This window comes from Solanum stenotomum, chromosome 5 (assembly GCF_019186545.1).
Source record: "Solanum stenotomum isolate F172 chromosome 5, ASM1918654v1, whole genome shotgun sequence".
NCBI classification, from domain to species: Eukaryota; Viridiplantae; Streptophyta; class Magnoliopsida; order Solanales; family Solanaceae; genus Solanum; species Solanum stenotomum.
Genome location: NC_064286.1, coordinates 28,887,184 through 28,901,880, shown reverse-complemented (window position 1 = coordinate 28,901,880; position 14,697 = coordinate 28,887,184). Strand labels below are relative to the sequence as shown.

Genomic DNA, 14,697 nt, shown 5'->3' with positions numbered 1-14,697 from the left:
TTAAGTTTCAAGCCTCATATTTCAGAATATCGTAAGGAAAACAATACCTTGCTCTGGAAGATTCTCATCGTCAGCACAAGAGTATCACGCATTCTACAAAGCAACAAGAAAGCAGCAATTTAGGTTTCAATAATCAAAGAACAAAGAGAATTAAAATCTGATTCAACAGTAATATAGTAACTAAGGAAACAATATGTTCCCAATACCAAATTCTTGGTCAACAAAAATGAACCCAAGAACGCAGCACCAAAAGTGATAACAGCTGAATCCGCTTTTTTTTAAAAAATGATTAATGAAAAGCTTCCCCTCCAAAGAAGTTTACAAATCAATACCTTATCCAAAAATAAAAAATAGAGTACACAACTTAATATCATGAAATTACTAAATATAAGATGAAATCTAGGTGTTTCTAATACTCTAGCTACAGATTATAAGAGATGGAATAATTAGGTTAAGTGTAGTAGGATTATACATATAGCCGCTGACAAACAACTTACAACTGGAACAATCATTGCAAAGAATCATATCTGGAACAGCACTTGCAGAATAATTAATAAATGATTATACATATTATGTGATCCTAAAGCACTTTTAGAAAAGTAACTTATAGATGAGATGACAAAATCCTAATCTCTTCAACACAATCTATCAGTGTTTACATATGTTGTTGATGTGGATATTACCCCTGAATTAGATATTCTCCTAAACCAAGAATTTATGATTCAATACCATTTCAATGGCTTTCTAACAACTTACGTTTTGTGTGACTAAGTTGAACCTATTAAACAAAGAACTTACAAGAAGTTATATGCCCTGCGCTTGATTACATTGTTATAGGACAACTGACAATTTTTAATCTCACATGATTTCAACCCCCCAAAAAAATGCCAAGTCAAAAGGAATAGGTTTAGTACCTTATATCGTTGTTTGTACTGAAGGGATGTGAAGACCCATCGGAACATGTGATAACAAACTGCGTTGATAGCCCACTTGGAATTTTGATCTGCACATAGAATATTCAGAATTACACTCAAATGTTTGACAATAAATCAAGTAAATAGTACAAATTTCCATTCTGTAGATTCAAGAACTTTACCACCAAACTGTTAAGCCTATATTCTATATATTTGCTTCAATTTGTGAAAATTGATCCCCCCTCACACCCACCTACTTTAAGAACGAGAAACTTACCCATCCTTTGATCAATAATGGTGTCTTCAACATTTTTAAATTACTAATTATTGCATCATATGATTTATTTTTTTTCTGAAATCATATTGCTTCATATGATTTTCATTAGGAAATTCAAGAACAATATGACTAAACCACCATAAAATGAGCTTCTTATGCTTGCTTCTACTATTTATTACTATAGATTTTTCCATTCCTCTTTTTAGTATGAGCCATATGAACCTATCAATTGTTAGTTAATGTCCCACAGAACACAATTAGTTGGTTACATCCTCTTCCTCCCTACAACAAGAAATCATAATCTAATGTGTTAATCGCTCCAACTAATGGAATATTACGACACAGCTAGTTGGTTACATCCCCTTCCTCCCTACAACTAGAAATCATAAACTAATGTGTTAATCGCTCCAACTAATGGACTGTTACGACAATCAACATCATTGAGCCCCAGCAGTTTATATGATGATTCAATTAATAAAGCCGAGCTTAATTGTGTTATTACATTTTTTTCAAAATACATGAAAGAGAATAAAATCCAGGATGCAACCAGGCTTCTTTCCAATGGAAATTCGGTGAGCTAACCGGAAGTCAAATGTCAAGACAACATTCTACCAAGTCTAGAGCTTCACATGTTGAACCAGTCCCTTTTTTGCCCTATGAGAAAGAAAAAGCCCATATTGTCTTTCAAGCTGACAGTGATCACTTCAACAGTATTTGTAAATCTCACTTAGATGAGGCAAAATTAACCCATAAATATAACCAATAAGGCTTTATTAAAGACTTCTAGATGTTTTGTTGAATGAGTTGGCAGATTTAGTCATAATCTGCTCCACCATTTGAGCTGGCAGATTTGATTATAATCTGCTCCACATATAAAGCTGGCAAATTTGATTAGAATCTACTCCTGTAAATATGCGATTAGAATATATTATTCTAGGAAAACAGTTTAGAGGAAATCCTTGATTCAAGGATTTCCTAAGAATTAGGGATTGATTAGATTGATTAGTTTGTTTGGTCTTTACTTGTTCTTATAAATACCATACAAACACTATGAATAAAATACACTTTTGCAGTATTTGAACTTTGATGGTATCAGAGCGGGCCTTTTTTCCCCTAATATCATAGGGATAAAACAGCCTTTCACGGAGAGCATCTTTCTGAAACATCAACAGAAGAACTTTCTTCTCTGGAAGCTCCTGCAGAAAATCTGATGACCCAAGGAGGCAATGCTTCTCACATGCCCTTCCAATTAACTTCTCATCGATTAAATGGGGAGAACTATCTAGAATGGGCACAGTCCGTAAAGCTTGCAATCAATTGCCGTGGAAAGCTGGGACATCTGATGGGAGAGACGAAAAAGCCGGGAGTTGGAGACCCAAAGATGAACTCCTAGAGATCAGAGAATTCACTCGTGATTGCTTGGTTAATAAATTCCATGGAACCAGTCATAGGTAAATCTTATCTCTTTTTGCCACAGCTAAGGATGTGTGGGAAGCAGTTAGGGAGACATATTTTAACGTAGAAAATGACTCTCAAATTTTTGAGTTAGAAATTAAACTATGGCAAGCTAAGCAGGTGAGAATGAAGTCACTACATATTATAATGAAATAGTGTCCTTGTGACAGGAGTTAGACCAGTGTTACAATGATGAATGGGAGTGTTCTGTGGATAGTGTGAAAGCAAAAAAAGGGAAGAAAATGAGAGAGTTTACCTTATTTTAGCAGGTTTAAACCGAGAGTTTGACGAGGTCAGGTCGCGAATCCTAGTAAGAAATCCTCTGCCCTCACTTCGTGAAACCTTTTCTGAAGTTAGGAGAAAGGAAACTAGAAGGAAAGTTATGTTAAAACCTGATTTAAATGTTGAACTAAAACCTGTAATAGACTCTTCAGCTCTTGTTACAATGAAGAATGGAGAGGACAAAAACAAAAGGCCATGGTGTGATCATTGCAAAAAATATTGGCACACCCGTGAAATGTGTTGGAAGATTCATGGGAAACCACTAAACTGGAGGAAATAGGGAGTTGATAATCGTGGCTTTCAATCTCAAAATGGTCGGGCCCTCCAAACACCTTATTTTGATCAGGGGCAACTACCTTCTCTAGAAACGTCTCCATTTACAAGGGAACAATTGGAAATTTTGTACACACTCCTTCAACCTCCACAATTTCGTCCAAATGCACCAAATTCTTCTAATCCTTCCTGTTCTTTTGCTGAAACAGGTACTGTATCATCTGCTTTTTTAGTGCCAATTCCTACCAAATAGATTCTTGGATCATAGATTTAGGAGTTAGTGACCACATGACTGGAAGTTCTCGTTTTTTCTCTACTTCTCCTTGTGCAGGGAACAATAAAATCAAGATAGTTGATGGTTCCTTCTCTGCGATTGCTGGAAAAGGAACTATTAAACTATCACCATCTCTTGCACTTCATGATACTCTTCAGGTTCCAAAGCTCTCTTGTAATCTAGTTTTTGTCAGTAAATTAACTTGTCCTCTTTATTTTTTTTTATGACAAGGGAAACCCGCAGCCGCTACCCTTTGGGTGCGCACAGGGTAAAACCCCCGCTCCTATGCAATAGCTCGCAAACCACATAGAAGAAGTAACCCGCACTAGGCAAACCCGGTGCGACGAGCTCGACCCAAAAGGCAAACCCCTTGCTTTCGCTGGCAAGGGGTTTCGAACTTGAGACCTCCAACATGGAAGTCCCAAGCCCAAACCATTGGGCCACCCCGAAGTTAAGAGGACAAGTTAATTGAGGAAACTAGATATCAAACAAATGAGGAGCCTGATATTACAATAAATATTGACGTGACAGATGTAGGAGAAGATATAAATAAGTGTGATCCAAGAGATGATAAGGACCAAAGTGACTTAAATGATAAAAACTCAGAAATTGAACCTAAACCTGTAGCGCCTTCAAATGACAAAATAAAAATGGGAATAGAGAACCAAAAACATAAATGCAGGTGTATTCGAGAAGGAACCGAACTCAAGGAAATAAGACCAAAGATTCTCAACACTGCCAAAAATCAGTTCCACAAGACCTTACTGTAATTCAAGGTACTCTTCCAACTGATTCTATTTCTAATTCCTTAGATGTAGATCTACCTATTGCGAAGCACAAAGGTGTTAGAAATACTTCTAAATATCCTATTTCTATGTTTGTGTCCTATAAAAAGTTGTGTCCTAGTTATTCATCCTTTACTTCACAGCTTTCTAGTGTGGAGATTCCAACAAATGTTCAAGATGCTCTACAAGTTCCCGAGTGGAAGGAGGCTATTTTGGAGGAATTGTGAGCTCTTGAAAAAAATGAGATATGGGAGTTACTTGATTTACCTGAGGGAAAGAAACCAGTGGGTTGCAAATGAGTGTTCACCACCAAATTCAAATCAGACGAATCCTTGGAAAGGTATAAGACCCGCCTAGTAGCTAAGCGATTCACGTAGACATATGGCATTGACTATCTCGAGACGTTTGCTCGAGTAGCTAAGATAAACTCAATTAGAGTTTTGTTGACAATCGCAGTAAATCTCGACTGGTCTCTTCAGCAGTTGGATGTGAATGCTTTCTTGAATGGGCACCTAGAGGAAGAAGTCTATATGGATCCCCCACCAGGTTTTGAAGGGAAGTACAAGTCAAAGATATGCAGGCTTAGAAGATCTCTTTATGGTCTAAAGTAATCTCCAAGGGCTTGGTTCGAAAGGTTTACTCAATTTGTGAAAAAACAAGGGTATGTGCAAGGACAAGCAGACCACACTCTGTTTACTCGACATTCACTAGAAGAAAAAACAACAGTTCTTATAGTGTATGTTGACGATATCATCCTCACAGGAGATGATGTGGTTGAAATAAAAAAATCTAAACGAACGTCTTGCCTCAAAATTTGAGATAAAAGGCTTAGGCCTTCTAAAGTACTTTCTTGGCATGGAGGTTGCACGATCGAAGAAAGGAATTATAGTGTCACAAAGGAAGTATGTTCTTGATCTGTTAAGAGAAACAGGAATGAGTGGTTGTAGACTAACTGAAACTCCAATTGATCCAAATCTAAAGTTTATAAAGGAAGGAAAATTGATTGATAAGGGCCAATATAAGAGATTGGTACGCAAGTTGATTTACTTGTCACATACTAGACCTGATATTTCCTTTGCTGTGAGCCTAGTCAGACAGTTCATGCATTCTCCACGAGAAGGACACCAAGAAGTTGTGTATCGAATCCTAAGGTATCTAAAGAGTTCACCTGGGAAAGGTTTGTTCTTCAAAAAGAATGACAAAGAAGTGTTGAGGTTTATACGGATGGCCAATTGAACCTTCTCGAACTGTTTCTTTTTAAGAACCAAAAAGGTTCATCTATTGATAGAAGGTCTACATCTGGATATTGTACATTTGTTTGGGAAAATTTAGTGACATGGAGAAGTAAGAAGTAAAATGTGGTGGCTCGAAGTAGTGATGAGGTTGAGTATCGATCCATGGCACACAAAATTTGTGAAATATTATGGCTTAAGAGATTTTTGGAAGAACTAAGAAGACATGTGAGTTTTCCAATGAAGTTGTATTGTGACAATAAGGTTGCCATAAGCATTGCTCATAATCCAGTTCAACATGATAGAACAAAGCATGTTGAAGTGGACAAACACTTCATTAAAGAGAAGATTGAAGATGGAAGTGTGTGCATTCCTTTTGTTCCAACAACTGAACAAGCTGCACATATTTTCACAAAAGGTCTTTTCAGAACTACTTTTGAGTCCTTTGTGAGCAAGTTAGGCATGTTTGACATTTACATGCCGACTTGAGGGGGAGTGTTGAATGAGTTGGCAGATTTAGTCATAATCTGCTCCACCATTGAGTTGACAGATTTGATTTTAATCTGCTCCACAAATAAAGCTCGCAGATTTTATTAGAATCTGCTCCTGTAAATATGGGATTAGAATGTATTATTCTAGGAAAATAGTTGAGAGGAAATCCCTTGATTCAAGGATTAACTAAGAATTAGGGATTGATTAGTTTATTTGGTCTTTACTTGTTCTCTTATAAATATTGTACAAACACTATGAATAAAATATACGTTTGCAGTATCTAAACTTTCATGTTTGATTCCAAGACCTCCCCATTTTTTAGGAGATGTGACAGTCACTCCACCACACCAAGTGAAATTTCTTGCCCCATCCGCTACATCCCATAAGAAATTTCTTTAAATCTTTTCTAACTTTCTAGTGACAAAAGTTGGAGCATGAAACAGAGATATGTAGTAAGTGGGGATACTAGATAATGTGCTCTTAATAAGCACTTCCTTTCCACCTTTGGAGAAGTATCGTTTCTGCCACCCGCTAGTCTCATTTCAACCCTCTAAAGAACCGCATTCCATACAATATGAACCTCATTCGATGCACCTAACGGTACTCAAAGATCGTAGCCAAAAGAGCCCCAACTCTACATTTCAAAACTTCATAAAGCAATCCAATATCATTCACCTTCCCCAGGAGAATATCTCACTTCCTCAAGTTAATATAAGGCCTGGCACTGTTTGAAACAAAATAAGAACTTGTCCTAAATAATCTTTACACCGATCTTGTCCCTACACAACCATCGCAACATCAAAAATCATCAAGTAACCCCTATGATAGCTATGTCTATCATCCTGCTTAGTGCTTCTATTACTAGAATAAATAAGGGATCCCCTTGCTAAATTACTTCCTTTCTCCTTTTCTCCCCCTTAACTCCTATCTCTTCCCTCCTACAGTCACCTTCCTCCATATCTCTAACCCCTTTAGCCTCCTTTTCAAAGTCTTCGAGTAGTTCTTGTTAGAATAGAAATAAGTATATGCATTTCTACTTAGAATAGGAATAGGGATAGGAATAAGAATAGGAATAGGAATAGGAATAAGAATAGGAATAGGAATCCTAGTTGGAAAAGGACTCCAATGTAGCGTCTATAAATAGGGTCTCAATGTAACAATTTAGATACACAATTCAATAATATTTTTCTCATATATTTCTCACATGGTATCAGAGCATTGGTGAGAACAAATAAGTCATTGTATGTCTATGTCAATTCCGGTGGCTGTTGGGTCTGATTTTTTTTTTTTCCTTACTATGGGTGTTGTACGAAAACCAACACCACCACGAGGCTCGGAAAGCTCCCACGAACAAACCCCAACCAGAATCACCAGAAAATATTACCTCACGCGCCGATCGAAGGTGGTAGTTTCCGGCGAGATCTGGCTCATGCGCCGGTGCGTGAGGGCAGTTCCGATCAAAATTTTTTGAGAAATTTGTTGTCTGTTGGGTCGTCCAGCCATTCCGACCAAACCCATACCATTTTAGGCCATATCTGATCGCCGAAATTAGGGTTCCCGCTATTTCCAGGCAGATTCCGGCGAATTTGCTTCGAGATTTGAATTTTTCGACAATCAGATCTCTATAATCAAGTGTTTTTTTGTTGTTTTCAAGACAAATTTAGCATAATGTCTTTTGAGTGTGATGTTTTTGGTTCCAGAAATATGCGGATTGGAAGTTCTAGCCCTATAATCACTTTAGAACTTTTATTGGGAAGTTGAAACTATTTAGCTTGGGCTTCCTCGGTTGAGTTGTAGTGCATGGTAAAGGTGTCCAAAATCACTTAACGAACAAGACATGTGGTAGATGTAAAGGCAAAGACTAGCGAGGAAGATGCAAAAGCCAAAGCACAATGGGAGAAAATAGATGTTCAATTATGTAGTCTCCAATGGCGTTCTATTGATTCCAAGTTGATGCCCCTGTTTTGTCTATTCCAAGCGTGTATACAGTTTGGGAAAAGGCTCGTGCTTTATACACTAATGACATATCTTGATTCTATGATGTGATATCTCGACTGACCAACTTAAAGAAACAAGAATCTGATGTCTACTTACTTGGGACAAGTACATGCAGTCATAGAGAAATTTGACACGTTGATGCTAGTCGCTACGAATTGGAAAAATAACAAGAACACAGACATTTTTTCTAGTTCTTACTCTTGTTGGACTTGCTCTTGATCATGATTCAGTACGTGATCAGATTTTAGCTAGCCCTATAGTTCCTACAATCGATGAATTCTCTCATCTACTTCGTCTTGATGCACCTCCCAGTCTCAAAGTAGTTTCATCACCCACTGTTGACTCATCTATTCTCACATCTCAAACCATAGAAAAGCGTACATATCAGTCTATGGAGAATTGGTGAGGGGAGGGCGTTTTGGGAAACCTTGATCCAAGTGTAGTCATTTTCATAAACGTGGACACACTTGTGACATGTTATATTTTGCATGGTCCACCACCCAGTTATGATACTATTGTTCTAAAGGAATATAATGAGCTCCTTCGAAATTGCGCAAGTAAATAGACATCTCCACCAGTAGCATATGATGCTCAACCTAATCAACCAACCAATAATGCTCATATTGCTCAGACAGAATATGATGAGTTTCTTCGGTATCGTGCAAATAAGCAAACGTCTCCACAAGTAGTTTTGGGGTTGCACAACCAGATGTTTCTGTTGCGGGTAATTCTTTTGCTGGTGTGTCATAGTCTAGTACCCTTGGATCATGGGTCATGGACTCAGGGGCTTCTGATCATATCTCTAGTAATAAATCACTTTTGTCCGATATTGTTTATTCACAATCTCTTCTGCTATTACTTTAGCCAATGGGATCCAAACAAAACCAAAAGGGGTTGGAAAAGCCAAACCCCTATCTTCTGTCTGTTCTTTATGTCCCTGGTTCTCCTTTTAATCTAGCACAAGTTTTTTTGATGATTTTTTTCTCATGCAGGACCGCAGTACGGGACAAATGATTGGAACAGGACATGAATCACAAGGCCTTTACTATCTTACCTCTTCAAATTCCTTAACAGCATGCTCCATTACAGATTCCCCAGATCTAATTCACAAATGTTTAGGACATTCGAGTCTATCCAAACTACAAAAGATGGTGCCTAGTTTGTCTAGTTTATCCACATTACATTGTGTCGTGTCAACTTGGGAAACACACTCGTGCTACATTTTCACGTAGTACTGAGGGTCATTCAGAGTCTATTTTTCATTAGTTCATTCTGATATTTGGGGTCCTAGTAGAGTCAGTTCCACCTTGAGATTTTGTTATTTTGTTAGTTCATTGATGATTATTCTAAGATGTACTTGGGTTGTCTTAATGAAAGATCGTTTCTGAGTTATTTTCTATATTCAAAAGTTTCTTTGCTGAAATACAAAATCAATTTGGTGTTTTTATTCGTACTTCATAGTGATAATGCCTTAGAATACTTATCCTCCCAATTTCAGGAGTTCATGACTCACCAAGGCATTATTCACCAGACTACTTGTCCATACACCCCTCAACAGAACGGTGTAGCAGAAAGGAAAAATAGGCATCTTATTGAGACCACTCATACTCTTTTCCTTGAATCCGATGTTTCGCTGTGTTTTTGGGGAGATGAAGTTTTTAATGAGGTTCCACATTCCATATTGTTTCCTCAGTCACATATTTATTCTATCCATCTTCGTGTCTTTGGGAGCACATACTTTGTTCATATCTTAGCCCAGGGAAAGGCAAATTAGCCCCTCATGCCCTCAAATGTGTCTTTCTTGGTTACTCTCAAGTTAAAAAAGGGTATCGTAGTTATTCACATGATCTTCATTGATACCTTATGTCCGCTGATGTTACATTTTTTGAGTCAACCTTACTATGCATCTTACCCATACCCCAGGTTTTACTTGTACCAACTTTTGAGGATTCTACGGTTACTTCTACATCTCCAGTTGTAGTGCCACCACTCCTAACTTATCATTGTTGTCCACGTCCAGCCCTAGTCCTAGATGATTCATGTCATGCGTCGGACCCTGCTCCTACAGCGGACTTGCCTCCTCCTAGCCAACCGCTTGCACTTCACAAAGGTATACGATCCACTCGAAATACTAACCCACATTATACCTTTTTTTGAGTTATCATCGTCTATCATCACCCCATTATGCCTTTGTATCATCTTTGTCTTCTATTTCCATTCCGAAGACTACACGTGAAGCACTTTCTGATTCTGGGTGGAGGCAGGCTATGGTTGATGAGATGTCTGCTTTGCATAAGAGTGGTACTTGGGAGCTTGTCTCCCTTCCTGCAGGTAGTAAATCTACTGTTGGTTGTCGTTGGGTTTATGCAGTCAAAATTGGTCCAGATGGTCAGGTTGATCGGCTTAAGGATAGCCATGTTGCCAAAGGGTATACTCGGATATTTGGGCTAGATTATAGTGACACTTTTTGCTCCTGTGGCTAAAATAGCATATGTCCGTCTTTTTCTATTTATGGTTGACGTTCGTCATTGGCCTTTTCATCAGTTGAACATTAAGAATGCTTTTCTGCATGGTGATCTTGAGGAAGAAGTCTATATGGAATAACCACCTGGTTTTGTTGCTCGGGGGAGTCTATAGCCTTGTATGTCGATTGCCTAGGTTACTCTATGGTCTGAAACAATCTCCTCGAACTTGGTTTGGGAAGTTCGGCACAGTAATTCAGTAATTTCGCATGAATCGTAGTGGAGCTGATCACTCTGTGTTTTTATCAGCATCCTGCACCAAATTGGTGTATCTATTTGGTTGTATATGTTGACGATATTGTTATCACTGGTAATGATCGAGATGGTATCACCAATTTGAACCAACATTTCTTTAAGCACTTCCATACTAAAGACCTTGGCAGATTGAAGTATTTTCCAAGTATTGAGGTTGCTCAGTCTAGATGAGGTATTGGTATTTCTCAACGCAAGTATTCCTTAGACATTCTTGAGGAGACAGGAATGATGGGATGTAGACCTATTGACACTCCTATGGATCCGAATCTTGAACTCCTTCCGGGACAAGGGGAGACACTTAGTGATTCTGAAAGGTATAGACAACTTGTTGGAAAGTTGAATTATCTTATAGTGACTAGGCCTGACATCTTTTTTGCAGTGAGTGTTGTAAGTCAGTTTATGACTTCCCCTTGTGATAGTCATTAGGAAGAAGTTGTTCATATTCTGTGATATATAAAGTCAACTCCCGGTAAAGGACTACTCTTTGAGGATCAAGGCCATGAGCATATAATTGGATATACAGACGCTGATTGGCAGGATCACCCTCTGATAGACGTTTGACATCCGGATATTGTGTAAGTAGGAGGTAATTTGGTGTTGGGAAGAGTAAGAAACCGAATGTTGTTGCTCGATCTAGTGCAGATCAAAATATCGAGCAATGGCGGCAGCAACTTGTGAGCTAGTTTGAATCTTTTTTTTTTTTTGTGATCTAGTTTGGATCAAACAGTTGCTAGGAGAACTAAAATTTGGCAAAATTGATTAGATGGAACTTGTGTGTGATAATCAAGCGGCTCTTCATATTGCATCAAATCCAGTGTTTCATGAAAGGACTAAGCACATTGAGATTGATTGTCACTTTGTTAGAGAAAAGATACTCTCATGAGATATTGTTACGAAATTTGTGAAGTCAAGTGATCAACTTGCAGATATCTTCACCAAGTCCCTCACAGGTCCTCGTATTAATTACATCTGTAACAAGCTAGGTACATATGATTTATATGCACCAGCTTGAGGAGGAGTGTTAGAATAGAAATAAGTATATACATTCCTACTTAGAATAGAAATAGGAATAGGAATAGGAATAAGAACAGGAATAAGAATAGGAATCCTAGTTGGAAAAGGATTCCAATGTAGTGTCTATAAATAGGGTCTCAATATAACATTTTCGATACACAATTCAATAATATTTTTCTCATATATTTCTCACTAAAACCCTACTCTCATTTCCCTCAAAAACCACACCCTGAAAATTCCCCGAACTTGAAGTATCTCTCTTGCACCTAACTAGTCCAATTTTTGCCATCCTCAAGAAGGGCTAACGGTGTCACGTCAACTCCCTGGACATCCTTAGAGCCAATAGTTGAACCCAAAATCAACTAAAGAGTGGTTGAATTATGAAAATCAGCTCCTTCCCCCTTAGAAAAGTTAACATTGGAGATATTGCAAGTCCCAAGTTACAGATTTTTGGAACAAAAGGCATCATCTGGCCTTTTTCAACGTTACCCACAGACTTTTTTGGTGACGGCAAGGCTGCCGGAGCATTTCCAGCCTCATACTTTTTTGGCGCTGGCATCTTCCTCCTAGGTCCAAGTTATCCATGCTAAAGCTTTCACAAAAGACATCCTCCCTCTTCCTAGATTCTAGAGAAAAGTAGGAGCATCTCTCTAGAAGCCATATTTATAATCTCAAGTAGGGGTCGTTTGGTAAGGTGTATAAGAATAACGTTGATTTGAGTGTATTAGTAATGCTTACATTAGTTATGCTGAGATTATTTCTTATGCATTGTGATTTGGTGTATTAAAAATAAAATGTGTTGCATAACTAGTATAAAAAATATTTATTTACAAAAATACCATCCACTCTCTTTAGCTTTGGGAATGAGAAATGCCTTGAGAGGTATTTGAGGGGCGTTACGTCATTAATCAATCTAATGCATGTGTTAAAACCTTTGTATTACTAATACATGAAAATCCATGGTATTAGTAATACACACCTCAATACACAATAGAGTATAACTAATACATAGGCTAAAAAAGAGTACCAAGTACTAATAATACACAAAGATAATACATGCATTATTTTTTCTAATACACTCTACCAAATGACCCCGTAGTGTTTAAGACTATGGCTGCATATCTTAACATTATCATATATTTGTAGGAAAATGATGAACTCAGCTTCTCTAGACCTATGCTAGATGAGTACCAATTAGTAAATTCTATTAATAAATAATCCGAATTTTAAGTAATTAATCCATCAAGGGTAAGCACATACCAACAATTCTTTGGAAAAATTTTCCACTATAACAACAGCTTGTGTTCTATGAACCTTTACTTGGAAGCTTGATTGCCGCAAAAATATAGTCACTGGTTCCCAGTTCTCAGAAGAGTCGACCTGTTAAGCAGAACCAAAGAAATAGAAGAGATTGTCCTGAGAACTCTCACATCATATTGACATCCACGATATCTAAGCAAATAATAACATAGTTGACTCGAAATAAAACACTGAACAACACATGCATGAATTCCATCCTAACGAAACATTTTATGAATTCAAGTATATGAAAAAAGTCCAAAACATATTAAATGAGTTAAACCTAACAAGCTTCAGTCATAACCAATGAATTTCTCATCTTTGTACTCATTTCTCTAATCTCTTCTGTTTGATTGGGCTTATTATCCAGGTAGATTAAAAGATATTTCCCCAATAGCCGTTCATATATCTACAACACTAGCTTTGACAGAAAGGATATGTGGTACCTAAGGCTGTCCAGAAAAAGAATTGAAGTAACTGTGAGAGAGGCTATAAGAGAGGTGAAATTGAACATCTCCACCTATCCAGGGAAAGGTAATATCATCAATAAATATTTTGAATAGCCCGTCTGAATATAACTCTTAAGGACTTGAGCAATAAAAGAGGAGGAGACTCATTTAATTGTCTGCTGAGTGCAATCTGGCTAAAAGGATTTGTTAAGCCTGAGAAGAAGTTAATAAGTTTTCTTAATGCACTTCCGGAACCGAATGCTCCCTACATTCCAATTTATATGACATAGTTTGAATCGGTACGAAATTTAAGAAAGAAATGAAGACTTTTGAACTAGTAGTATTAAACATGCTGGAACATTTGTGTGGCTATAAAACTTTTGAAACTTGTTACCTTAAACATACCAGACATTTGATCTTTATAAGGCAAATAATACAATAATACCCCATATGCAAGTTGTATAGCCAAAAAAAGTAGAAAACCTACACCAAAATATGGTTCTCTACGAAAGAAACTCAATCTTCTATACAAAAGAGGAACTTCATGAGTGCACCAAAAAGAAGCTAGGTACAAAAGATTGTTTTGCAATCTTATGATATCTTATTCAACCCCTTCAAAAAATCTCCAATTTTTCTATATCCCTGTAACCAACATAATGGCTAATGGAGAAACAATCCATGCCCGTGGACTCCTCTTCCGCGATCTGAGAGCCCAACTTTGAAAAGCCTCCTTCACTGTGCCAGCATCACAATTATACTCCAATCAGTTAAGGGCCACAAACCACGATTGAGTAGCCACTTTACAATGCAATAGGAGATGATTAACATCTCCGCCTGAACATCTGCCCATGAAGAACCAACTAATATAGGTGATCCTCCGATTCCTTAGATTTTCTACGGCCAAAATCGCTCCCATAGTTGTCAACCACACAAAGAAATGCACCTTCCTAGGCACCCTGGAGACCCAATAGAGCAATGAGAAAAAGAAGATTCCTCCCTCCCTAGTAACTTTGGCAATTGAGTTTGATAGTGAACAATTCATCCCTACTGTCGACCAGGCGCTGAAATTCTCCCATCTCCCAATCCCGAATGGACTTCCCCTTAATGATACCTCCAATTGGACTATCAATTCCTTTTGGCATGAGTGATGAGACTTTGTATAAATGGGAAAAGCTT

General features: G+C 37.7%; 1 protein-coding gene across 2 annotated transcripts in view; it reads right to left on the bottom strand.

Moving 5' to 3' along the window:
- Positions 1 to 14,697, bottom strand: part of LOC125864890 (uncharacterized) — a 61,735-nt gene that overhangs the window by 7,411 nt on the left and 39,627 nt on the right. For both annotated transcript variants that reach the window (XM_049544984.1, XM_049544983.1), the window contains exons 17-19: positions 13,034 to 13,153; positions 915 to 1,003; positions 48 to 93 (exon numbers count right to left, since the gene is read on the bottom strand). In XM_049544984.1, coding sequence (XP_049400941.1) covers positions 48 to 93; positions 915 to 1,003; positions 13,034 to 13,153 — 255 coding nt within the window. The remainder of the gene's footprint in view (positions 1 to 47; positions 94 to 914; positions 1,004 to 13,033; positions 13,154 to 14,697) is intronic.